The sequence below is a fragment of the Hemitrygon akajei genome, chromosome 6 (assembly GCF_048418815.1).
Source record: "Hemitrygon akajei chromosome 6, sHemAka1.3, whole genome shotgun sequence".
In the NCBI taxonomy this organism is placed as follows: domain Eukaryota; kingdom Metazoa; phylum Chordata; class Chondrichthyes; order Myliobatiformes; family Dasyatidae; genus Hemitrygon; species Hemitrygon akajei.
The window spans coordinates 151751806-151778101 of record NC_133129.1 but is presented as its reverse complement, the minus strand read 5'-3'; the positions used below and the strand labels follow the sequence as shown (position 1 = coordinate 151778101).

Below are 26296 nucleotides of genomic sequence, written 5' to 3'. Positions count from 1 at the left end.
TCAACGTTTCGGGTCGAGACCCTGCATCAGGAAAGTAGTTCTACAGGGCTGAGGGGTGAGCGAGATAAAGGCTGGTATGTTATAGATGGAACCAAGTGGGTCAGAAACTGGTAGTTGATTATTGGAGTCAGATGAGAAGAGGATGATGGGCAGATGGAAGCAGGTAGGGAAAGGGGTTGGTGAAATGAATTTTAAAAAACTAGGCAGACAAGCGAATGTGTGTGTAAGGAGAGCACCAGGGGTGTGGGTTACCCACAATTGGAAAGTTCCGTATTTGTACCCATGGTTTGTAAGCTACCCTACTGGAATGCGAGGTGTTGTTCTTTTGGTTTGCATTTGGCCTCTGCATCTCTTTGACAGATGCAGTGTAGAAATAGAAGAGAGTTAAAATAACATTCAAGTAGAAGTTCGTGATAGACACAGCACAGATACTTCATAAAACAGTCATCTTGAGTATGCTAGGTTACACCAGTATGGAGGAGGCTACTTTTTAAGCTCCAAATCCAGTTTGGAAGAAGTGCAAGTGACCTCTCCTTCACCTAGAAAGACTGTTTAGATCTCTAGATGGCAGTAAGGGAGGAGCAAAAGGATAGTAGTTGCACCTCCTAAAAAGGGACCAGGAGTCATAGCAGACATCTGGGAAATGAAGGAAATAGTGCAAGGGTTCCATTAACAATGATGAGGGAAAGCTGCACTTCCAGGAGGAGGATATTTCAGAAGCTCTATATCAGAAGCCCTCATCTTGTGATCAATTGCAACAAAGATGGAAAAATGGAGAAAATGACATGGCATCCTTTAAGTATGGTTGAGATAGCTGTGGGAGTTGGTGGGTTTATGGAAGATGTTATTGAGATGTCTGTCTCTTGAGATGGAGATGGAGTTCCAGTAAAGAGGGATGCCAAAGAAAGTGAATTTGAGGACAGGGTAGAAATTAGTGATAAAAATGGTGAGTTCTGTGCAAATGCAGCATTGATGTACCAGTGAAAGAGCTGGTTAGGTGTGCCAGAAGATGCTTAGCTATAATTCTCATCTGCAGAAAGTGGGACAAATGGAAAGAAAAGTTGTGTAAAGTCAGGCAGATGAGGGTGTTTGTGGAAGGGAACTGGTTAGGTCTTTCTTCAAAACAGAAACGGGGGCTCCTATGACTTTCCTGATATGGTTTTGGGTCTACAGAGACTTACACTTCCATGGTAAAGATGAGCTGATTGCAACCAGAGAGTTGGAAAATCAAAATGCTCACTAACATGAGAAGGTTCCTAGATGAAAGATGGAAGGGTTTGGACAGTTCACTTCACTTTCACTGAAGAAATGAATTTTGCAGGGCAAGTAGTGGCAGAAGCAATGGGCCTAGCAAGGCAATTTTGTATATGAATCTTAGATAAGGGTTAGAACCATGAAGTGTAGGGCCAGGGCATTATGAAATTGAAGGCTCTGGAAAGGAGATTCTCCAATGATGAGATCTATAACAATCTGGGAAATGGTAGCCTGATGTTCATCACTGATGTTAGAGTTCCAGAGGACTGTATAAGAAGATATCAGAAAACTGGCATATACTAGAAAACAAGGCAAGTTCCCTTAATTAGAGAGATGGATTTTCATGGTACTATAATCAAAACTTGCACATTCCCCAAAATTAATTGCTTGCCTACAAGTTAGCAAGGACTATACTACAATCATATAACGATAGGAAATTACAAAACATAGATTTTAAAAATGAGACGATTGAAAATAATATGGGAAAGTATGAATCCATGTACTTGAGATCGAAGACAAAATGGGATGTTTTCTCATTGGTCATTAACTAGCAACAGCAGAGGAGAAGAGAAATTTGACTATCTGTGTTAGAAAATTACCAAACACTGGTGGGCCAATGCAAAACATAATTTTATTAGCCTTTGTAATTGTGTTCCTTATCCCTGAGCAACCATAATCAGGAAAATAATGCATCATTTTCAATGTATTGACCATATTCCATCTGTATATTGTGTTCCTATCTGGATAACTATGTAAAGATTCAATAAAGTGGATCTAAGATTTTTTTTAAAAAAAGGTTAACTTATGAAGTTATTTGCTAAATTTTAAAAAGTTGAAAGGTACTTAATCAAAATCTTTAGATTGTCAAAAAAATATTTCATAGAATTAGTTCTAATAAGCTGTTTTCTTTGGGTGGGATTCCAGAATATTCGCTGCAAAAAGGTACAGGGCATAGTGTTGAAATTTGAACCAAGCCATTCAGGAATAAAATAAAAAAGGTTGTTTCCCTCATGTAGAAACATTGAACACACTTTCCCAAAGGTGCACTGCAAACTATCAGTTCCAGAAATATGATCAATCGATCTTCATCAGGTAATGTCATTAAGAAGTGCACAACATAGGCAGGTAAATGAAGTTCAAATACAAATTAATCATGATATAGTTAAAGAAAACCTGGTGCAATATTAAATATATATCTGCTGGATTTACATTTACAGGAGTTACAGTTGAAGTCAGAAGTTTACATACACCTTAGCCAAATACATTTAAAATCAGTTTTTCACGGTTCCTGACATTTAATCCTAGAAAACATTCCCTGTCTTAGGTCAGTTAGGATTACTACTTTATTTTAAGAATGTGAAATGTCAGAATAATAGTAGAGAGAATGATTTATTTCAGCTTTTATTTCTTTCATCACTTTCCCAGTGGGTTAGAAGTTTACATACACTTTGTTAGTATTTGGTAGCATTGCCTTTAAATTGTTTAACTTGGGTCAAACATTTCAGTAGCCTTCCACAAGCTTCTCACAATAAGTTGCTGGATTTTTGTTCCATTCCTCCAAACAGAACTGGTGTAACTGAGTCAGGTTTGTAGGCCTCCTTGCTCACACATGCTTTTTCAGTTCTGCCCACAAATTTTCTATTGGATTGAGGTCATGGCTTTGTGATGGCCACTCCAATACCTTGACTTTGTTGTCCTTAAGCAATTTTACCCAACTTTGGAGGTATGCTTGGGGTCATTGTCCATTTGGAAGACCCATTTGCGACCAAGCTTTAACTTCCTGGCTAATGTCTTGAGATGTTGCTTCAATATATCCACATAATTTTCCTTCCTCATGATGCCATCTATTTTGTGAAGTGCACCAGTCCCTCCTGCAGCAAAGCACCCCCACAACATGACGCTGCCACCCCCATGCTTCATGTTTGGGATGGTGTTCTTCGGCTTGCAAACCTCACCCTTTTTCCTCCAAACATAACGATGGTCATTATAGCCAAACAGTTCATTTCTCTAAAAAGTAAGATCTTTGTCCCCATGTGCACTTGCAAACTGTAGTCTGGCTTCTTTTTATGTAGGTTTTGGAGCAGTGGCTTCTTCCTTGCTGAGCAACCTTTCAGGTTATGTTGATATAGGACTTGTTTTACTGTGGATATAGATACTTGTCTACCTGTTTCCTCCAGCATCTTCACAAGGTCCTCTGCTCTTGTTATGGGATTGATTTGCACTTTTCGTGCCACAATACATTCATCTCTAGGAGACAAAATGCATCTCCTTCCTGAGCAGTATGACGGCTGTGTGGTCCCATGGTGTCTATACTTGCGTACTATTGTTTGTACAGATGAACGTGGTACCTTCAGGCATTTGGAAATTGCTCCCAAAGATGAACCAGACTTGTGGAGGTCCACAATTTTTTTTTCTGAGATCTTGGCTGATTTCTTTTGATTTTGTTTGTAAACTTCTGACCCACTGGAATTGTGATATAGTCAATTAAAAGCGAAATAATCTGTCTGTAAACAATTGTTGGAAAAATTACTCATGCACAAAGTAGATGTCCTCAACATCTTGCCAAAACTATAGTTTACTAATATAAAATCTGTGGAGTGTTTAAACAATGAATTTTAATGACTTCAACCCAAGTGTATGTAAACATCTGACTTCAACTGTATATAGTGCTCTGGAGGAAGGGAATAGATAGTTTTGCTATAAACTACTACAGTGCCAAAATTACATGTCAGTTAAAGGTAAAAAATATAACTTAATGTCACTTGTTTGCTTGATTATTCCAAATTAGTTTTGTTTCCTTGCCTAGAAGTTCAATTTTGGTGCACATAATTAAATATTCTGCATCTGTGATATAATTTTTACAGTGGGATTGTGTAATTACAGGAGATTGAAAGGCTGGAGAATGAACTGAATCAAAATCCAGAACAGTGGAAACCAGTCTGGGATCGTGTAAAAGTTGGCCATAAAGAGGAAGTTATACCAGAACAGACTGTAAGTACATTGCAGTTAACATGCTAATATCACTATGTATTGCTTTTTCAGAAGACCTAAGTATTCAAGTGATGATATGACCCTTAACCTATGACCTCTAGTTCTAGGCTCACCCAGTCTCAGTGGGAAAAGCTTGCTTGCATTTACCCTATCTATGCCCTTCATAATTTTGTTTATCACTATCAAATCTCCCCTCATTCTTCTATGCACCAGGAAATAAAGTCTTAACCTATTCAGTCTTTCTCAATAACTCAAATCCAATGTTCCCTCTCAGGTGTGCATATGCACATATCTCTTGCTACTAGTGCACAAAGGAAATTAAACTGTGCACAAAAGGTTGTCACCCTCTATCTCATTGGCACATTAAGTATATTTGACGATCATACACAATCACATTTACTTTTCCAGTTTGTGATGCGGACGGTGTTGACAACGTGGGGTTTGTGATAACTTGTCTGTAGATTTTAGAACTGGCTTATTTATACTGTTTTTGTTGAAGAAAGTATTGATTCATGATGTCGAATTCCAAAGAAGCAAAGAGCGTGAAGCACAAAAGAACTGCTAATTCATTTAAAGTGGAATGGCTTAATGAAACTGTAGAAACTAGTACACTGAAAGTTCATGAGGTCAGGAACATGGAACTATGAGAAATTTTTATGTACAATACAGAAATTGGTGTTACCTGTGTGTATTGTCATGATGCAAAAGTTGCTGGAGGATTTGCAAGTGGGAAGAATAGCTTCAGATTTACTTCCACTTAAAAATTCAGTGCACACATGTTGTCACTGGGCAAAAGATTGCACAGCACAAGATTTTTGTGCACATTGGTCATTGCAAATTAGAGGGAACATTGCTCAAATCCTAAAGTCATGGCAACTTTCTTGCAATTTTTTTCTTTACTTTTTCAACCTTATTGCTATCTTTCCAAGGTAGATGACCAGAAGTAAATACAATACTCCAAAGGCCTCACCAGAGTATTATAAAACTTTAACATAATATCCCAACTCCTGTACTCAATACTTTGATTTATAAAGGGCTATGTACCAAAAACACTCTTTTTGACACCATCTACCCTGATTTGTCCTCCAAAGTGCAACACCTCACACTTGTCTGCATTAAATTCCATCTGCCATTTTTCTGTCCATTTTTCCTGCTGGTCCAGATCCCACTGTATGCTTTGATAGCCTTTCTCGCTGTCCACTACACCCTCATTCTTGATGTCATCCACAAATTTGCTTATTCAGTTTACTACAGTATCATCCAGATCATTGAGAAAGATCAGTAGTTCTCAACCTTTGTCTGCTCATGGCTCACTTATGACTTTCTTTTAGCTCTGTGGCCCCCACCCTCTATAGTCAATGTTAGTTACTAAAGGTTTTTTTTGGTCAACTGTACCTATGATTCTAATATACCATCAATATTTATGTTTTAACAGGTTTTAGGTATTATATGTTAAATAAAATATTACAGGTGTATATGAAAAACAAAACTATTTTAAAGCTCTGAATGGGATATTTTATAATATATACAGTATAATGTTCCTCAAGTCAGCAATGAAAAAGCACTTAATATTGTCACTTTGGATATTTATTGAGATCCTGGAGACTGATGCAAACTAGTGAGTTTTTGAATGTGTAACATACATGGGTCAGTGGCAGGCAAACAGAACCAGTCTCCTGGTGCATATTCGCTGGTTGGCCTTGCAGCCGAGCCCTCTCCCCCCCCAGTCTGCCAGTGATTTGGGGGTGGATGTGGAGCGGGGCTCAATGGGCCTCCCTGCAGGATGTGAACAGTGATTTATGCGGGGTCCAGTAGGAGCAGAGATAACAATTGCACCCCTCTCCCAAGAACACACACATGCTAAGTTGTTTTGCATTATCTAGCATATTTTCCCATTAATTTCATTCCAGGTTCCAATTAAAATACAAATATTTATTTCTTTTTTATTTATGTATTTTAGTAATATTTCATTAAAACAGTAAACTAATCATGGCTCAATCCGAAACTCCTGTAGTCCCCAGTTTCTTGTTTTTACTAGTGGCCCTACAAAATCTGGCATGGCCCCCTGGGTAGTCATATGGCCCATGTTGAGAATTACTGATTATAGATAACATGCAACAATGGGCCCAGCACTGATCCCTGCAGCTCATAGACCTTCATCTAATATGACTCTCCGGCTTCTCCTGCAAAGTTAATATTGAATCCATTTTACTAGATCATCCTAAAAGTCAAGCAACTGAACCTTCTTGACCAGCCTCCCTTACACATTTTTGTTAAAGGCCTTGCTAAAGTCCAGGTATACAACATCCAAAGCCTTTCCTTCATCAACTCTCAAGGTAACTGCCTTAAAAAACTCTGTAAAACTGGTTAGATACAACCTATTATGCACAAAGCCATGTTGACTATACCTAATCTGGCCCCTGTATATCCAAAAACATATGTATTTGGACCCTTAGAATACCTTCCAAAAATTTACCCGCTACTGATGTCAGGCTCTCTGGCCTACATTTTCCCAACTTATTCTTAGAGCCTTTCTTAAATGAACAAACAAACAAATCAAGATTGTTTAATATCTTTTCCAGTACACAAGGGTAAAGGAGAACAAAATAATTTTACTCCATATCCAATGCAGCAGAAGAAGGGAACAAAAAAGATGAAAACACAATAGATATAAATACATAAGGTAGCTAATATACATTGATTGTATGTCCATAAAGTGACACTAAGCTGTGATACGGTGACTGACAGGAAATAATAAAGTAGTGGTGGAGCTGATGGGTGGAGGTGTTGATCATTGTTACTGCTTGGGGAAAGTAACTGTTTTTTGAGTCTGGTGGTCCTGGTGTGGATGCTATATAACCTCCCTGAGGGAAGTGGGATAACCATGAGGAGGGTGGTGGGATCCTTTATGATGTTGCTGGCCCTCGTCTAGCACATTTCTGTACATACAATACTGTGCAAAAGTCTTAGGCACTTGTGTATAGCTAGGGTGCCTAAGACTTTTGCATGGTACTGCATTTTTCGACATGGAGCAGAGAGCGAGTTTGTAATCTGGCGGGAGCAAAGAATGTTGGGAATGTCGAGAGTGAAGCGTCACAGGAGAGGTGTGGGACAGGTGGCAATGAGGGAGTGCCAGGGGTGGGGGTGGTGCAGGTGCAGGTGCATACACGCGCAGCCCTGAGAAACCAGGCAAGGGCATTTAATTCCAAATAATTGGTTTATAGATCGTTACAGGATGTTTGGTGCTTCTTGCTCTCTTCCCTTTCCCTTCCCTTTTACCCAGCTGTGATTCCCTCTCTCTGCCCCTTTCCCACTCTCAGTCCACAAAAGCGACCCATATCACAGTCAGGTTTATCATCACTCACATATGTCATGAAATTTTTTTTTTGCAGTTACAGTACATATATATGTGCCTAAGACTTTTGCACAGCACTGTTTGTCCTTGACGCAAGAGGGCTGGTTCTGATGGTGCATTGGGCAATTTTGTCTACCCAGAAACAACGGAACAACATAAACTATCCTCCAGCACCCCACCTTTGGCTTAAGATATTTTATCACCTCTGTTCAGGCCTCTGCAATTTCTGCGCTAGCCTTCCACAAGGTCCAAGGGAACACTTTCTCCTGATTAAATACAGATGCAAAAAATTTGTTTAAGATCTTTCAGCTCCATGCATAGATGACCCTGCTTATCTTCAAAAGGACCAATTTTGTCCTTTGCTATCCCTTTGCTCTTAATTCATTCATAGAAGCCCTTGGGATTCTCCATCACCTTGTCTGCTGCAGCAACCTCATGCCTTTTAGCCCTTTTGATTTCTTTCTTAAGTGTTCTTTAATATTTCTCATTCTCATCAAGTACCACATTTGTTCCTTGCTGCCTGTACCTGCTATGAACCACCTTCTTAATCAGAGCCTCGGTATCTCTTGAAAACCAAAGTTCCCCAAAGCTGTTAGCCTTGCCTTTTATTCTGACAGGAACATACAAACCTTTGAAGGTCTCCGACTTACCAAGCAGCACTTAGCCAGAAAACAACCTATTCCACTTGCAGGTCCTTAGTCCATTTTAGAATCTCAGCCTGAGGACCAGGACTATCCATCTCCATAATTATAAGACCATAAGATATAGGAGCAGAAGTAGGCCATTCGACCCATCGAGTCTGCTCCACCGTTCAATCATGGGCTGATCCAATTCTTCCAGTCATCCCCACTCCCCTGCCTTCTCCCCATACCCTTTGATGCCCTGGCTAATCAAGAACCCATCTATCTCTGCCTTAAATGCACCCAATGACTTGGCCTCCACAGCCACTCATAGCAACAAATTCTACAGATTTACCACCCTCTGACTAAAGTAATTTCTCCACATCTCTGTTCTAATGGATGTCCTTCAATCCTGAAGTCTTGTCCTAGACTCCCTTTCCATGAGAAATAACTTTGCCATATCAAATCAGTTCAGGCCTTTTAACGTTCATTTCTATGAGATTCCCCCCCACCATTCTCCTGAACTATCTTGCAATTAATTGAATTACGTTCATTAGATCCAAAGTGTTCCCTTACAAACACTTCAGTCACCTGACCTGTCTCATTCCCTAATTCGAGATACAGCATCACATTCTCTCTAATTAGGGCCTCTACATATTGATTAAGGAAATTTTTCTGAAGATATGTGATAACCTCTATCCCATCCAGCCCTTTATGAAAGTCCTAGTCAATATGTACTGTAGATAGTTAAAATCACAACAATCACAATCTTATTTTCATTTTCATTTTTAAAATCTTTTTATTAATTCATAATCTTCTACAACTGTAGAATAATACAAAATTTCAACAAATTAATATGTATACAATTAATAGAGCTGAAGGGAAAAAAACTAATATATAAAAACAAACAAAAAAATTTGACAATCTTATGTTTCTTGCAACTGTCAGCTGTCTCTCAAAAATTTGCTCCTCTAAATCATACTGGCTATTGGATGGTCTATAATATAATCAATTTAACGTGGTCATTCCTCTCTTATTCTTCAGATCCACCCATATAGCCTCAGTAGATGAGCCCACCAGTTGTCCTTCCTGAGCACAGATGAGACATTTTCCCTGACTTAGTAATGCCACCCATCTGCCTCTGGTCCCTCTAGCTCTATCATGTCTAAAACAACAGAACCCTGTAACATTAAACCTACTCCATCCTGCAACCAAGTAGAGATTATGGGTTTGGGAGCTGCTGTTAGATGGGGTTCAATATTATTTGGGCTCAAATAATCTATACTAATCATGGAGTATCTGATGAACAATATGCTGAACACAAATAGAGTTACTCAGTGGACATGCAGGTGGTTAGAAAATGAAATTTGCTATAGGAAACAATCCTATTGGTTTAAATCTTCTCAGCATTCAATTGCAGTTTATTCAATTTGGATATCAGACAAGGAGTCTGACAAATCAAAAGGGTCAAAAGAAATAGTTGAGAGAGAAACCTGTATATTGTTTGTGTATTTCTGAGGATGATGATTATAAAAGAAAACCATCTATTTGAGGACCAGAGTAGTTTCAGTTAAGATTATATGTCATTCCAGTCACAAGAAAACAAGTTTTTAAGTTTTGCATTTAGATGTCAATAGATGTTACTTTTGATTTGCAACAGACTCATCACAAGGAAGCTCCAGAACTCACTGGAGATCGTTCACATACCTATCAAGTGCTCAAATTAGCCAAGAGTGTGTTTTGGAGAATATTCTTATTGGGCAACTCATTTAATGAGTGCCTTAGTTGACCATCTTCTTTATTCCAGTGAGGTACTGTGTCTTAAGAGGGCATTCTTTCTTTCCACCTGGCCTCTGTGGGCAATGTCTATGCCAGTGGAGCAAACAGATACAAATTAATTTTATCATAAAACAATCTATATTAGAAAGGGATAGAGGTAGAAATAGGGTTTTAGGAGGGTGTGGGATATTTTGTGCAAGTGTGGGGTGTCAATGTTTATAATGCTGTAGGATCATCTTCCTTACTTGATAAGGTCATGATTTTTTTTTGGAGACACGAGATTGTAGCTACGCTTTCTGAGTCCTCTCTTGTGCTCATGCTTGGATCTCCTCAAACTCAATCTCAAGAGGAGTATGCAAGACAAGGAGGTTCGATGTTTCACTCCTGGACAAACAATCTTGATGAGGGACTACAGAGATGATCAAAAGTGGGTACTTGGAAGGATTAAAGACGGAACTAGACCACTGTCCTACTCGGTGGAGATTGCGCCTAATGTCATCTGGAGACAACTCATCGATCAATTGAGAAGAGCAGAGTTAATTGTTAGAAAATAAAGGTGTCCAAAGCTGTCAGAACCCTTTCCTGCAGTCCCAGAGTCAACTTCCACAACCACGATGGAGAAGGCCCTAGAAACTAAGATTATTTCACAGCCACAGGTCTCTCATACCAAGTAGAATGACCCGCACCCCCACCACTCCCAATCAGGAAAGACGTTACCTCATAAGAGTAAGACAACCTCATAGTACTTAAGTCTTTAGGCCTGAATAGAACAATTTAAAATTTACTGTGAATGTCTATATAGTAGCTAAATAGTGTAGTATACTGTATACAGTATATATGTGTACAAGTTGAGATGCATTCTATATTGAGTTGGAGTTTATAGTTCAGCAGGGTGGAGAGTTGTGTAATTTAATATTTCAGTAATATTTGAGTAATATTGTAGAGATATATTGTTTGATTAAACATTCTTTGTTTACATAATCCATTATGGGTTATATGTACAAGTACATAAATGGCACACGTCATCCCACCATCCCACGGATAATGTCATATGTGCATGCCTCACTAAACTAAAAATGAAGTACAGTCGGCCCTCCTTATCCACGAATTCCGCATGCGCGAATTCAACCAACTGCGAATCGTGAAAACCCAGAAGTGCTCTTCCAGCACTTGTTCGAGCATGTGCAGACATTTTTTTTCTTGTCATTATTCCTTAAACAATGCAGTATAACAACCATTTTACATAACATTTACATTGTATTAGGTATTATAAGTAATCTAGAGATGATTTAAAGTGTACAGGAGGATGTGCGTGGGTTATCGTGGATCGGGATAAAAAAAAATCGTAAGTTCTCTTACTAAGTAAGTCGGAACAGGTACATCTGGTATTATTTAGCGTCAGTTAGTCAAGCGTTTGTCAGTACATACCGTAGTATATATTTTACCTTTCTAAGCATATAAAACACTTAAGAACGTGTGTTTCAGCGCCGGGCTTGGGAACGGAAGTTCTCAGGACTCGGGACAGACCGCTCACGAGTGCACTCTCCATCATGCCGGATTGAGGATCAAAAACCCAAAACCCAAAAATTAAACCACTGCGTTGCTTAGCTTTCATCAGGGCAGAGCCTTTCTCATTTTATCCTTTAAAATTGTTCCAATCGTTGACTGACGTAGCCTAACGCTTTTCCAATGACCAATGGCGTTTCACCTCTTTCCAATCGCTTTATTATTTCCACTTTATTTTCAATCGTGTTCGTGATTATTTTCATGAACAGAAACACTGTGGTTTCAGATCTCTACCGCCGGGTCCTAATGTCCACCGCACTGAGACAGGTTAAATAAGGTCTGGGGTTCCTCTGTGTCCTACGGTCCACTGCATTTAGACAGGTTGAATAAGGGACTTGAGCATCCACGAATTTTGGTATCCGCAAGGGGTCCCAGAACCAATCCCCCATGGATAAGGAGGGCCGACTGTATACGTTTTTCCCAGGCCTATGTTTTTCTTTCGATTATTTTTATGTTTTGGAGATACAAAACGTAACAGTTGCCACTTATAAATGCTGAAAAGTTGTTTTTTTTTAAAAATACACAATTTAAAATATTATAGATTATTTTAAAAATGAAACTAGAAAGACTTAACTACATTTAACTTCTTAACTAAGTTGACCCACTCAATTGAATGCAAATTTTTTTGGCCTGCTTAATTCCAGTTTTTACACTGAAGTTCACAAGTGTGGATGTCCATGAACCACTGATGCATGCACAGTGACGAAGGAATAACGGTGGATTTGGGCCGATTGGCTCATGTCTGTTGATGGTGATTGACCTGATGGAAAGCAGCTTGACTGTGAAGTAGGCTGAACCTAAATATGAGAAAGAAAAGAACACTTGTTGGTCCATTGCTCTATTGCATTTGGATCCTTGGCAAATTGAACTTGTCAATTCAATCCTGAAACATTGTCGTGTAAATCATATTTGGAATGATGGCTATGTCTGCATCTTTTATATATTTCTGTTCAGTTGTATGAAAATATAGCAATTAGAGACAGTTGGAGGCCAATTGTTCACTCCCACCATTTTATAAGATGATAGCTCAGCACCATTGAACTTGCCAAGTAAGCTCTATAGAAACTTTCCGTGTTTTCATGAGATTATCTTTTACCCATCAATTTGCATATCGCACCAACAGGTCAACAGAGGACGCCATCTCCACGGCACTTCACTCTGCCCTGGCCCACCTGGACAGCCCCAACTCTTATGTCAGAATGCTGTTCATTGACTTTAGTTCGGCATTCAATACTGTGACCCCCTCCAAGCTGATCACCAAACTTCGCTAGCTTGGTATCAGCTCATCCTTCTGCAATTGGACCTTGGACTTTCTGACTAACAGACCCCAATCTGTTAAGTTAGACAGCCTCTCCTCCGCTCTCACCCTGAACACCGAGGTGCCTCAAGGCTGAGTGCTGAGCCCTCTCCTGTACCCCTTTTCACCTATGACTGCGTTCCTGTACATGGTTCTAACTCCATAATCAAGTTCACAGATGACACCACAGTGGTTGGCCTGATCAGAGGGGATGACGAGACGGCGTACAATGATGAGGGCCAGCACCTGGCCACATGGTGTGCCGACAACAACCTGGCCCTTAACACCCAGAAGACCAAGGAGATCATTGTCGACTAAAGGCATGCTAGGAGCCACACTCACGTCCCCAACTACACCAATGGAGCTGTAGTGGAGCGTGTATCAACCTTCAAATTCCTTGGTGTCCAGATTTCCGAGGATCTTACCTGGTCCCGGAACTCTTCCATCCTGAGCACCTTTATTTCCTGCAGAGCATCAAGAAAGCTCACCTCTGTCCCAGGGTACTGATGGACTGTTACCGCTGTACCATTGAGAGCATACTCACCAACTGCATCTCAGTGTGGTATGGCAATTGTCCCGTATCGGACTGCAAAGCACTCCAGCGTGTGGTGAAAACTGCCCAGCGGATTATCGGCACCCAGTTGCCCACCATTGAGAACATCTACCCTAAATGCAGCTTGGGCGGGGTTAAAAGCATTATCAAGGATGCATCTCACCCTAACCATGGACTTTTTACTCTCCTCCCATTCGATAGGCGCTACAGGAGCCTCCACTCCTTCCAGCAGGCACAGGAAGAGCTTCTTCCCTGAGACTGTGACCCTGCTGAACCTCACATCACAGCGCTAAGCAGTACTGCACCCATATCGTACTGTCTCAGTACTTTTATATTTGTGTGCTGTAACACTTTTTATTCGCAGTTATTTTGTAAATCACACTACTTTTTGCATTTCTAGTTAGATGCTAACTGCATTTCATTTGGCTTTGTATCTGTACCCGGCACAATGACAGTAAAGTTGAATCTGATCTAATTTATTCCTCTGTACTCTAGATTATAGCCGTAGCCTGCATAACCTCTCCTCATAGAACATCCAGAAAATCAACCTGGTGAACCATTGTTGCACCGTGACTATAGTAGGTGTATAGAGTGGGTTCCGGTTAATTGGGATACATCAGGGCCTGCACATTTTGGCCCAATTAAATGGCTGCTCCAACTAGCCGAAGTTTCATGGAAATAATCAGTATCGGAATCAGGTTTATTATCACCGGCATATGTCATGAAATTTGTTAACTTAGCAGCAGCAGTTCAATGCAATACGTAGTAACATAGAAAGAAGAAATAAATAATTTATAGTAAATATATACATTAAAAATAGTGCAAAAACAGAAATGATATGTATTTTTTAAAAAGTGAGGTAATGTTTACGGGCTCAATGCCTATTTAGGAATCATATGGCAGAGGGGAAGGAGCTGTTTCTGAATAGCTGAGTGTGTGCCATTAGGCCTTTGTGCCTCCTTCGTGATGATAACAATGAGAAGAGGGCATTCCCTGGGTGACGGACGTCCTTAATAATGGATGTTGTCTTTCTGAGGTACCATTCCTTAAAGATGTCTTGGGAGCTATGGAAGCTAGTACCCAAGATGGAGCTGACTAATTTTACAATGTTCTGTAGCTTCTTTCAGTCCTGTGCAGTAGCCTCCCCGCCCCTGCCCCTGAAAGCCGCTGTCTTGCCTTCTTTATATCTGCATCAGTATGTTGGGATCAGGTTAGATCCTCAGCTATCTTGACACCCAGGAACTTGCAATTACTCACTCACTCCACTTCTGATCCCTCTGTGAGGATTGCTACGTGTTCCCTTGTCTTGCCCTTACTGAGTGCACAATCAGCTCTTTCATCTTACTGATATTGAGTGCAACATTGTTGTTGTGACACCACTCAACTAGCTGGTGCATTCCACTCCTATACACCCTCTCATTTCCATCTGAGATTCTACCAACAATGGTTGTATTATCAGAAAATTTACAGATGGAACTTGAGCATACCTAGCCACACAGTCATGTGCATACAGAGGGTACAGCAGTGGGCTAAGCACACACCCCTGAGGTGCACCAGTGTTGATCATCAGCAATAAGGAGATATTATCACCAGTCCTCACAGATTGTGGTCTTCTGGTTAGGAAGTCAAGGATCTAATTGCAGAGGGAGGTACGGAGGCCCAGGTTCTGTAACTTATCAATTGGAATTGTGGGAATGATGGTGTTAAACACTGACCTATAGTCAACGAACAGCATCCTGACATAGGTGTTTATATTGTCCAGGTGATCTCTGGCCATGTGAAGAGCTATTGAGATTGCATCTACCGTAGATCTCTTGCGGCAACAGGAAAATTGCAGTGGGTCCAGGTCCTTGTTGAGACAGGAGTTCATTCTAGCCATGACCAATCTCTGAAAGCATTTCATCACTAGATGTGAGTGCTACTGGGCGATAGTCATTAAGGCACCTCGCACTACTCTTCTTCGGCATTTTTTTAAATATTTAAAAGGCATAAAAAATATAAACTACCATTTGCATAACAAGTTATGTATTTAAATGAAATTTTAAAAAAACAAATTAGAAAGCTACCGATACCTCTACAGTCCTATAAAACTGCATTAGTTCCTAATAGTTATTGACAGTGGAATTCATCTGCCATGTTCTTATGATTAACTGTAAATGAACAAAAATCAGTGCAGCCATCTTGTGCAGATAATGGATTACCTTCATACAATGCTTTAGACGATTGCATCCTCCAAATCTTCACGATTTTCATTGTAACATTCAAGATGATTGCCTATACTTTCAAATTCTTCATAATTCCTAACTTGTTGAAGTAGTGAAATCATTTAACTTTCACTCCCGGCTGTTTCTGATACTTCTAAGCCTGAATGCTTGAAACTGCGGTGAGCAACACAATTCCAAATTTTTTTACTGCTTATTTCTCGCCAAGTATCAATGACAAAAATGTCTGTTCTTTGAACACTAACACATGCAAATGATGCTATTTAAAAACTGTTCGACAAAAATCTCGTCCCAATTAAGCGGCATAGTATCCCAAAAAACTTAAGGGAATCCTGGTTATTTTCTCAATTTTTTTTGTACTTTAAGAGTTGTCCCAAATAAACAGCTGCCCCTATTAACCAATGGTCCAATTAACCAGAATCCACTGTACTTCCATTAGAAGGGAAAATTGTTCTGGATGTAATACTTCAACATGGGTTCACCATAATTGCTTAAGATGCTTTAAGCTTGTAATGATACCTGCAATGAAGGTCAGTGTGCTGCTAACCTTTTAATTGCCTTGTGTATCAACATGTTAACATTAAAAAATATATGGGTTAGGACACCCAAGTCTCACTGAACAACACCATCGCATGCTTTTCAATGTGGATGGTTTCCCATTTTTTGCCAAATTTACATTCTATCTTCATGTCCTCTCCCGTTTATATAGCATGTCTATATTCCAATGAAGCCCCTCTGTATACTCCTGACAACACTCACTACCACTTTTTATCATCAGCAAACCTGGATACTTTATGCTTTATGTCATCGTTTATATCATTGTCAGAGAACAGCTGGAGCCCCTCAGCCAACTCAGCATAACCTTCAATCTCTTATAATCTGTCTATTACTCGTTCTCTAAATTAGCAGAATAGTCTCACATGGGCCCTAATCAAAGACCTTCTGAAGGTCCAAATACAGCACATCCACTGACGTTCCCTTATTTTTTCTTCTGGCAAGTGCTTCTCCTTATAGATGCTGCCTGGCCTGCTGTGTTCCACTAGCATTTTGTGTGTGTTGTTACTGCATATTTGTCAATTAAGATTTCCCTTTGATTGTCCAGTCCTAATACCCACTGCTCCTGATGTCAGGTAATTAAACTAAGTTAATACACCAATGTTTGCCACTTCATGCTTTTTTACTTCTGGCCAAATTGATCTCATTCCTTTGATTTTCAGAGTCAAGACTTTTTCCCCGCTGCTGTGTTAATCTTATCCTTTGTTATCAGGACATCTATCCTTATTTTTCATTTTATTTATCCTTTCTGAATATTGATCACCACAAAATGCTTAATTCCCAACTTTGGTCACTTTGCAACCACATATATGAATTTGTAACAGGTTGACTATCAGCCAGGTATTGCAAAAAGCTCTACAATGCTGATTTTCCTTTTCACGCTCAATTTTCACATTTTGTTTTAACAGAGAGTTACTTCATCGCTCATGGCATCTAACGTGCAGTCCTTCCAAAGAAGGTCCATGCTACATTTGGCAGACAGTGGGATTGGTGAGAATGATCGGAGCACCACTACATCACCCTCAAATGGAGTAAACACAAGGAGAGCAGCAACTCTGTACAATCAGTTTACTTCAAAGGATGTGGAGAACAGGTGTGATATTTTGAACTTGTCATATTCTATCCTTCAGTTCTCTGCTTCCTTATAAGCTAACTTTCAGTTAATTGACATTCACCAATAATGAATAATTAGCTATATATCAGCATCTCACGTAAAAGGCTTTATTAGTAACAACTTAGTTATCCAATCTATAAAGTATTAACCTAAAGGAGATGGAAATGTAAAAATGCTTTTTTTAAACTGCTACTTTAACTTATTTAAAAATATGCAATGATTTTTGTATCATTCTTATTTCTATGTCTGTAGATCATTTGAAGGTGTTCTTTACAAGAGAGGTGCTTTACTAAAAGGATGGAAACCTCGGTGGTTTGTCCTAGATATAACTAAACATCAGGTACAGCATTAACAATTGATGTAAATGCAACTTTACAATTTTATGTATTGTATGATATCTCTTATTGGAAATTATAAATTAAACATGATATCTGTTTCACTAGAGTAAATATTCCATTGTGAATGTACCAGAATTTATTATGATTTTTGGTGTTTCTCAGCTTAAGCACTATGAAGTTCATGATAGTTAGGCTAAAGGGGAAATCTCAAACATGCTGGCCAACTTTTGCCAGGGATTTTCTAACTGCTCCAATGTTGGACTCTCCTTCAACACCCACTGCTTTGTAAACTCACTGCTACTTAAAAAAAACTTATTTTGCTTATTGATTTTAATTCCCTCACGAACACTTATTAATGGTCAATAGTTTGCAAAATAAAAGCATGATATGCTGCACTCAGTAATATTTGTTTTGTAATGTGTAAGTTTTTTAAAAAGTTTTTTCTTTTGGCTCAGTGAATATTAGAATTCCTTAATGTCATTGGTTGCTTAGACAGCTTGATGACATTACAGTTGATAAACAAAGAAAGCACTTGCAGAACAACTAATAGCAGAAAAAAGAAAAGTTTCCACGAGAAAGAACACTGGCTCCTTGAAGATGGTGAGCTTCAACTTTGATGCTCTCTACTTTAACATTAATTTATTTGTTTTTCTACTCCAGTTGCGGTACTATGACAGTGGTGAAGATACAAACCCCAGAGGATTCATAGATCTAGCTGAGGTCGAGTCAGTTCTTCCAGCATCATCAACTCTGGGTGCGCCTAAGCATTCAAATGAAAGAGCATTCTTTGATGTAAGTTCCTATTTTTCTCCATACTGAGATTGTTGCTGTGATGCCACTCAGAATACTAGAAATTTACAATAAAATAACGTAGTATTTCTGTACCAGGCAATGCTGTTAATTTTTAGTTTATTGGAACAATTAGAAATGTAATCCCTCTTTGAGAGAAGGATTTGGGACCAAGCATTTCTTGCTAAAATAGTTTACTATGTGGTTTAAAAGTATAAAACTCTTTATCTTAACAGGACAAACTTAAAATCCAATCTGAAGTGTTCGTACTTCGGCTGCTACTTTGTAAAAATTTTAAATTATATTTGCATCCAAAAAAGCCAAGTAAAACTGCCAAGCTCTGTTTCTGTACAAATATATTTTACACTTTTTACGTGTTGATAGCTAAAAGATAGTTAATCTAAAAGCTATAGTTAAAGTTGATTCTTGCTGTAACTTAGGAGCCATTGGTGTTATAAACAAACAGGACATAAATTATAGAGTATATTTTAATGTAGAAATTGCCAAATCAGTATGTTGAAATATCTCCTTGGTATAAACCCGAAAGATCTGAGTCATTGTCAGATCAGCAACTGCCCTAAAGCAGGGGTTGACTGATTGATTCCATGAAAAATACCGAAGTGCCCACTTAAGACATTATGTGAAAAAATATATTTTTCAGTTCTCTTCTAATGAATCTATAAGCAAGTTTAAATCCAAGTTCCAGAGTTATTGCAACTAAAAGAAATAAGTTATTCCTTTTCACCTGGTTTTTGCCTCTCAATTTTATGCATTCAATTAAATTTCCCTTTCAACTCCTTTACCTCCAAGAAAAGCAAGCGGATCTTTATCTGTCTATCGTCATAATTGTAATCCTTCATTGTTTGTAACATGCTCATAAATTTCCTGTGTACAATCTCTAATGTTATTATATCCTTCCTGTAGTGTGATAAATGTTGATCGGATTAATGTTTAATGTAGTTCCAATATGATCTCTTTTCTCTTGTAACTGTGGCCTGGTATACTAAAGGCAAATATCCATGCACCTTCTTAATCCTCCTGTGGTCCTACCTTCCGGAATCTCTAGCCATGCACTCCAAGATTTCTTTTTCCTATACATTTTCATGGTGACCTACCATTTATTCCCTATTGCCTTGTCACGTTTTCCCTCCTGAGAAGCATTACCTTGTACTTTTCAGGACTGAGTCCCATTTGCCACTTTGATCTTTCCCAAAATCAGCTTATTTTAACTTTGTGCAACTACTCTCTCTCAAATTATTTTGGTATTGTTGTTGGTAATTATATAATCTGGTTTAATATTGAAATCCAAGTTATTAATATAAATGACAAAAAGAAAGGGGCTAAATCCTAAGCCCTACAGGCCCCAGTCACTAATTGTCCTATTAACCACTTTGTTCTTCTTTTCTTTTAGAAACATAGAAAATCTACAGCACAATACAGGCCTTTCAGCCCACAATGCTGTGCCGAACATGTACTTACTTTAGAAATTACCTAGGATTACCCATAGCCCTCTATTTTTCTAAGCTCCATGTACCTATCCAGATGCCTCTTAAAAGACCCTATCGTTTCCAACTCCACCACCAATGCCAGCAGCCCATTCTGCACATTCACCACGCTCTTCATAAAAAACTTAGCCCTGACATCCCCTCTATACTTACTTCCAAGCACCGTTAAACTGTGCCATCTTGTTTGTTATGCAACTGTATCTAACTAGAACATGTATACAATCAGGCTAAGTTTCTTCAGATGTGTTAACTTAAGTGAAGACAATGATACGTGCAAGTTCATCAAATTTAGATATTCAACTTAAGTGTAAAGATTAAAACAGTAGAAAATACCATTTCAGATCATGCATAGTTGAAACATGAAGAATGCTTTACAGTTGCGCTTCAGGGTGTCAGGAGTCAAAAAGTAATGGAATAAGGGTATGCTGTCTGAGGACAGAGGAACTGTTTTAAGTGCTTAGCAATTATATTGAATTGGCGCTCAAAAAAGGAAGGAATGATAGAATTAGACTCCTGCTTAAAGCTATATGTAGACAGCAAAGTCAAAATCCTCTACCTACCCACCCCATCCAATCATTAAAAACATCAGCTTCAGATCATGCGTCTATTCTGGTGAAACTTCGATTCAGATTAAGCCATGCTGTCCAAGTCCACGAAAGAATAAATTTGCTTAATATTATTAGAAAGAGAATAGCATGCTTAAAATTATTCTATTTACAGCAATAGTTATGCTGATGCCCTGGGCTAATTTTTAATCCACAGTGAATTATTGTTACATTGGATTTTGCCTTCTGATCAATCTACCATTGTCGAAACAGACTCCCTTCCTGTTCCCTAGTTTGAAATCAATTCCACTGCTCAATTTACTTTTACTACAGGGACACAAAATTAATGCTAGCATTCCACATTTACATGTGATACACATCTGTGTATCACTGTCTCAATTAGCACAGGGCCTAGAGGTTTTCGTCAGTGAGATCTTTTCTTAATTTACCTCCCAGCTCTTGCTGATCCCACAGCAAAGCCTTCATTTTGTTGGTTCTAACATGCTTCATGACAATTGATTATACCATCTCGACCCATAATTTCTTTAAAATACTCTTCTTACACTAGAATTCTTGATTTGTGACTACACAAATGCTATCTACTTGAATATTAAATCCCAAAGGCATATAATGTTGAGGCTCTGCATGGTGTAGGTAAGCATTCCAGTTACTCCGCCCTTGATCTTTCCCCTTATCCTAAATAAACTATTTTCTGCTGCTCGTTCTTTACACCCTGAACCATTCGCTATATAACTATTCAAGATTTGTTGTTCTCTTCCTCTGGTCTGTCTTTGTTCTCCTATGAAGCATGGTTGTGAATTTTCAGCGGTAATGTTGTTAAAAAGCCACCATGGCATTAAATCCACAAAACGAACAAGATTCATTGTTAAAATCTCACATCTGAAATGGAATTAGATTACATCATCAATCTAATATGCACTGCTGAAATCCCGCAAGGATACAGAACACATTGCTGCTGCGAAAAATAAGTTACATCACCTTTCTGCTATGCACAGCTGAAAAGCCTCTTAAGTAAACAATAAGAGTAAACAGGGTGCATCTCCAAACCTGAATATTGTCAGATTTACCCTTCACATTGGATATCTAGTTGATAAGTCTGTTTGGAGCATTAATCTTGGTAGTGTAGGTTATCAACTTTGACTCATTTAGTTCTGTTTTAAATAGCATCCCTGTTTCCCAGAATATGTACCAAGGAGAAAACTAAAATTATACTTCCATTAGGTCTATTACTTCTGACCAATAGTAACATATATTGGTGCATAGTCAGATTTTATTGCAAGATCAGGAGACATTCTTTGTTGATTGTGACTGTTGGGAGTAGAAAATACCTAATGCCTTCTCATTAAACTGACGTCATTAAAATTCTCCATACAAATCACAGGTTATTTTAATTATTTAATTAGGCTAACAATTAAAATTTTATCTTTTAAAGTAAGTAATTATTTCTGAGAAAGTACAAAATTCTAACTGGTTAACTTTTTGGATTCTACTTGCTAAGAAGATTGACTACTGGAGTTAAAATACTTGCAGTCTGGTTCTCATTAGGTACATAGATAATAAACACAGGATATTCTGCAAATGCTGGAAATCCTGAGTTATACACACAAAATGCTGGAGGAACTCAACAGATCAGTCAGCATCTATGGAAAGGAATAAACAGTCTCAGCCCAAAATGTCAACTTTTTATTCCTTCCTATGGATGCTGCCTGACCTGCTGAGTTCTTCCAGCATCTTATGTGTATTACAACCATTGATTATTCCATTATTTTATAGAAGGAGGAAACACAATTAGAATCCTGTAAATTGCATTATTCATTTCTATTATATTTTTGTGTGTGTACTTAAAGTTAAAGCCAAATTACTGGGTACCTCTCATTTCTCTAAATGTGCAGTTTCATTAATACTGTAAAGGAGCATTGAACAATAAATCTAAAGGTCAAATCAGTCAATTAAAATATATTTAATTTGTAAGCATATATTGACATAAAGCTTACTACTGTTCTTCAGCTGCACATTATTAGAGTTGGTATTCATATGTTTTTGAAATAAAATGATTACCTTTTTTAAAAGCAACCAGTTTCCTCAGGTAAAAACCTTTTCAAATACTTGTACTTGGAAAGCATTAAATCATATTTAGGAATTCAAGCTAACCTATGAGATAATTTGTACTTGATTGATAAATTAGGTTTATTACAATATGCTGTATTTTTGGTAAATGGAAATGATATTAAGTAATTAAGAGTAAAACTGTGATAAAGAATTTAGCTAATTATGAGATATCATGTCTCGTTCTTCTTAGTCAATACTTTTGGCTATACTAGTCCCTTAATGCATCTCCCTAAATCTAGAAGTGTTGAATGTCAGTCATATTACTGTATGCAATCACTAAAAGCATGTATACAAAATGTAATTTGGAAAAAACAAGTCATTTTTTAAAAATGTGAGTGCTTAGAATGTTTTCAGTTGAATTACAAGTTTTGTATTCTTTTTAATACAGCTGAAGACAAATAAACGTGTTTATAATTTCTGTGCACAAGATGTACAGATTGCGCAGCAGTGGATGGACAAAATCCAGAACTGCATTTCAGATGCCTAACACGATACATTTGAAAAGGGTCATGAAGGATCATACCAGTCACAGGAGATTAAAGCCCTACAACCTCTAAGAAAATAAAAAGATAAGGGTGTCAAAAGAATACATCAGTAAACTAAGGCAAGGACCACTAATTGTTCAGCAGAAGGATCTGGAAAACTGCTTCAGCACAGGAAACTTGCACTGACATCTTAACACATCGCATCGCTCTGTAACAATGTGAAATGTAAACTTCAACCACTAAAGACCTTAATATAATGTAATATAAATGAGATCTTTGCTTTCATAGATTTGCATGCAATTTATAGTCATTTTAAGTCCTGAAATGTTCTGGATAGCATGATTTTACAACCCTCAAAATTAATTTGTAACATAACATTTTGTATTTTATTGTATATCAATATCTAAAGTAAAACAAAAACCTATCTCAGCAGTACTCGTTTTTTAAAATATACCACATCAGAACTGCATTGGAATGTTTGCACTTAAAGCTAAGAGGCAGAGAGTGCAGTAACACTCACAATTAATGTAGTCATTAATGATTAGTTCATTTCTGTTGCATTTCTGTAGAGTATGTAAATAAATGTTTTTTTGGTAGCTTACCTTGATATTTAAAGAGGTTTTGCACACTAAAATTTAACGGTTTCTTATTTTTTTTTACAATTCATACTTATTTTTTGAAAACCATTTGGAGAATGTTTGTGTTACCTAATGGAGAATTTATTCCACCTTTTAACACTTTCACATTATTTAGTAGAAAAATTTTAACTTTTATGTAGCTTGTGATATGTTTCTGTGGTGTCTTTATAGCATGTTTATATGTTTATTACATTTTGTATTTTTGAAAAAAGTGTATATATGGCTTAATTTGGTTACAATTCTCTGCCCAATTTTAACTGTGTTTTAAGGAGCACTAGCAAATTATACATTTCACATAATAGTCATTGCATATGGGACCAAAAGATTTATCATGCACAGCAAAAGAAACTAAGTGTGCATTTCCTGGAGGCTAAAATCAACTAAAATGTCCATATTTTCTTATTAGCACGGATAGATTGGCAAACAGTTTCCACCATTTGCATCTTACGACCTTGCTAAAGATTGACAAATAGTAGCCTCAATTTGCACATAATTTAATTTTGTAAAGTCTGTATATATCATTCATCTGCTTTGTAAAATACTGATCTTGTGTAGTTCTTTGTTGAATTAAATGCAAAGTCACTAATTTTTTCCACCAACAGCTCTATGTATATTGCTTCATGTGGCATTGAGTTTTATGACTTTATACTAAAGTGCTTATAAAACAATGAGCGCTAAATATGACTTTTTGTAATTTGAATAATGTGGCTATGTTTATTCTTTTAATGACAGGGTTGAATTGAAGACAGGCAAAGGAACTTATAAAACAACTGAAGGGAGAAATTCCATTTTAACAATGCAAACAATTCAAGTTTATCTGTGACCCTGGATTGTCCCAGCCATAGCAAGATGGATGAGATGTTTACTCTTTTGCAATGGTAAAGAAACTGAGATCAGTCTGAGCAATATCAAAGTGAGCCAAATGAGGTGCTAATTTGGAGGGGATTCAAAAAGTAAATCTTTTGATTCCACAAATTGGGTACTTTAGTCTGAAATTTACAGAAAGTAGCAACTGTAGGAAAATATCAACAAAAAAACTGGAAGCAAAAGAGCTCCTCTCAATTTTTCTCCTATTAGGTCTACATTGACAAACTGAAATCTAGAACAAGTTGCTTCACTCATGATTTTTAAAACCTTGGAGGTTAAAGATCAAATCTTGCCAAAGGCAGATTTTATGGTAATCTGAAGATCTAACACTTAATTGCTTACAATGGCTTTGGGTAGAAATTACCATTCACAAAGGAAGAAAGAATTTATTTATAGAAAATTAAACCTGTTTCACATAGACACATAATCAGCCTTGTTTGCCAATTTCAACATACTTTGAGGTCAATGACAGTCATTCTTGAATTAAGCTCTTCATTCCACTTTTGTATTAAGGGTAAGGTGTCCTCGGGAAGCCTAAACTCAATTGGTTAGTAAATACTATATGCAAGTACTTATCCATGACTGTTCATTAACATTTAGATCCAGTTATCTGCATATTCTCTGATTCACTATATTTTAAGTACTTCAGTATTGTTAATGCAAGGGAATGCAACTAAAGTTATTTAATTGCTCCTTGCAACACACACAAAATGCTGGTGGAACACTGCAGGCCAGGCACCATCTATAGGGATAAGTACGGTCAGCATTTCAGGCCGAGACCCTTAATCATTTAATTGCTCCTTGTAGCTCTTCTTTCAAAGCCAATGCCACAAAATTGGAAATGTAATAGACTCTAAGATGGGAAGGAATAGAACTCAGGAAAACTTGGGCTGGAGAGAAAAACAGGGACATACCAAGTTTACTGAAGGAAAAGCAAAAATATTTTAGTACTTTGATCACATCAACTTGTATATTTGAACAAATCAGTATAAATTTGAGTGCAGGATATGCATCTGGCTTATTAAAATATCATGAAAGAATTTTTTTTACTTTATAAATATAGGCATAGAAAGTAAAATTATGGTAAAATACTTTTAAGTTCAGCCTTTACATCAGTTAAGCCTCAGCAACAGATTTGTGTCCTACATTTGATAAAATTCAAGCTACAGGTCATAATCAGGTTTCCTTTTCCTGCTCAAAAGATTATTATTGATCACAATATTACAAATAATTAGTCAGTTTAATATACATATTGATAATACACAAAGTACAAGCTGCTCTAAGATGACTAAGTTGAATGTCTTTGAAATGATTTAGAGTAAATTTACTAGAATGACACATTGAATGATAGTAAGGGATTAGGAAATAAATGGTGTTCCTAGGAACCTGAGCTTTCACCTTCAATTTTAGTAACTAAGCTATGAGACATTATAAGAATTGTAGATGGGAGAAGGCAGATTTAAAGGGTATGAAATTAAATCAGTGAGCAGATGGATGTTGATTTAAAAGCATAAAAGCCAAAGGGCTTTGTATATTGTATGAGCATTCATTACTCCTTGAATCTTATGACCTCACACACTTAAATCCATCCACATCTCTTTACATATTTGTCTTCCCATCCACAAATGTCACTGTGCCTCTTTACATAGTTATTTGTCCTTTTGCTGTTAGTAATACACAATGAAAGTTGAGA

General features: G+C 37.6%; 1 protein-coding gene across 3 annotated transcripts in view; it reads left to right on the top strand.

The window, feature by feature from the left end:
- Positions 1-24331, top strand: part of sbf2 (SET binding factor 2) — a 521046-nt gene extending 496715 nt beyond the window's left edge. For all 3 annotated transcript variants that reach the window (XM_073049581.1, XM_073049580.1, XM_073049579.1), the window contains 5 exons: positions 4138-4245; positions 17101-17285; positions 17559-17646; positions 18305-18436; positions 23002-24331. In XM_073049581.1, the coding sequence (XP_072905682.1) occupies positions 4138-4245; positions 17101-17285; positions 17559-17646; positions 18305-18436; positions 23002-23100 (612 nt within the window). In that variant the 3' untranslated portion in view covers positions 23101-24331. The remainder of the gene's footprint in view (positions 1-4137; positions 4246-17100; positions 17286-17558; positions 17647-18304; positions 18437-23001) is intronic.
- Positions 24332-26296: the final 1965 nt, after the last annotated feature.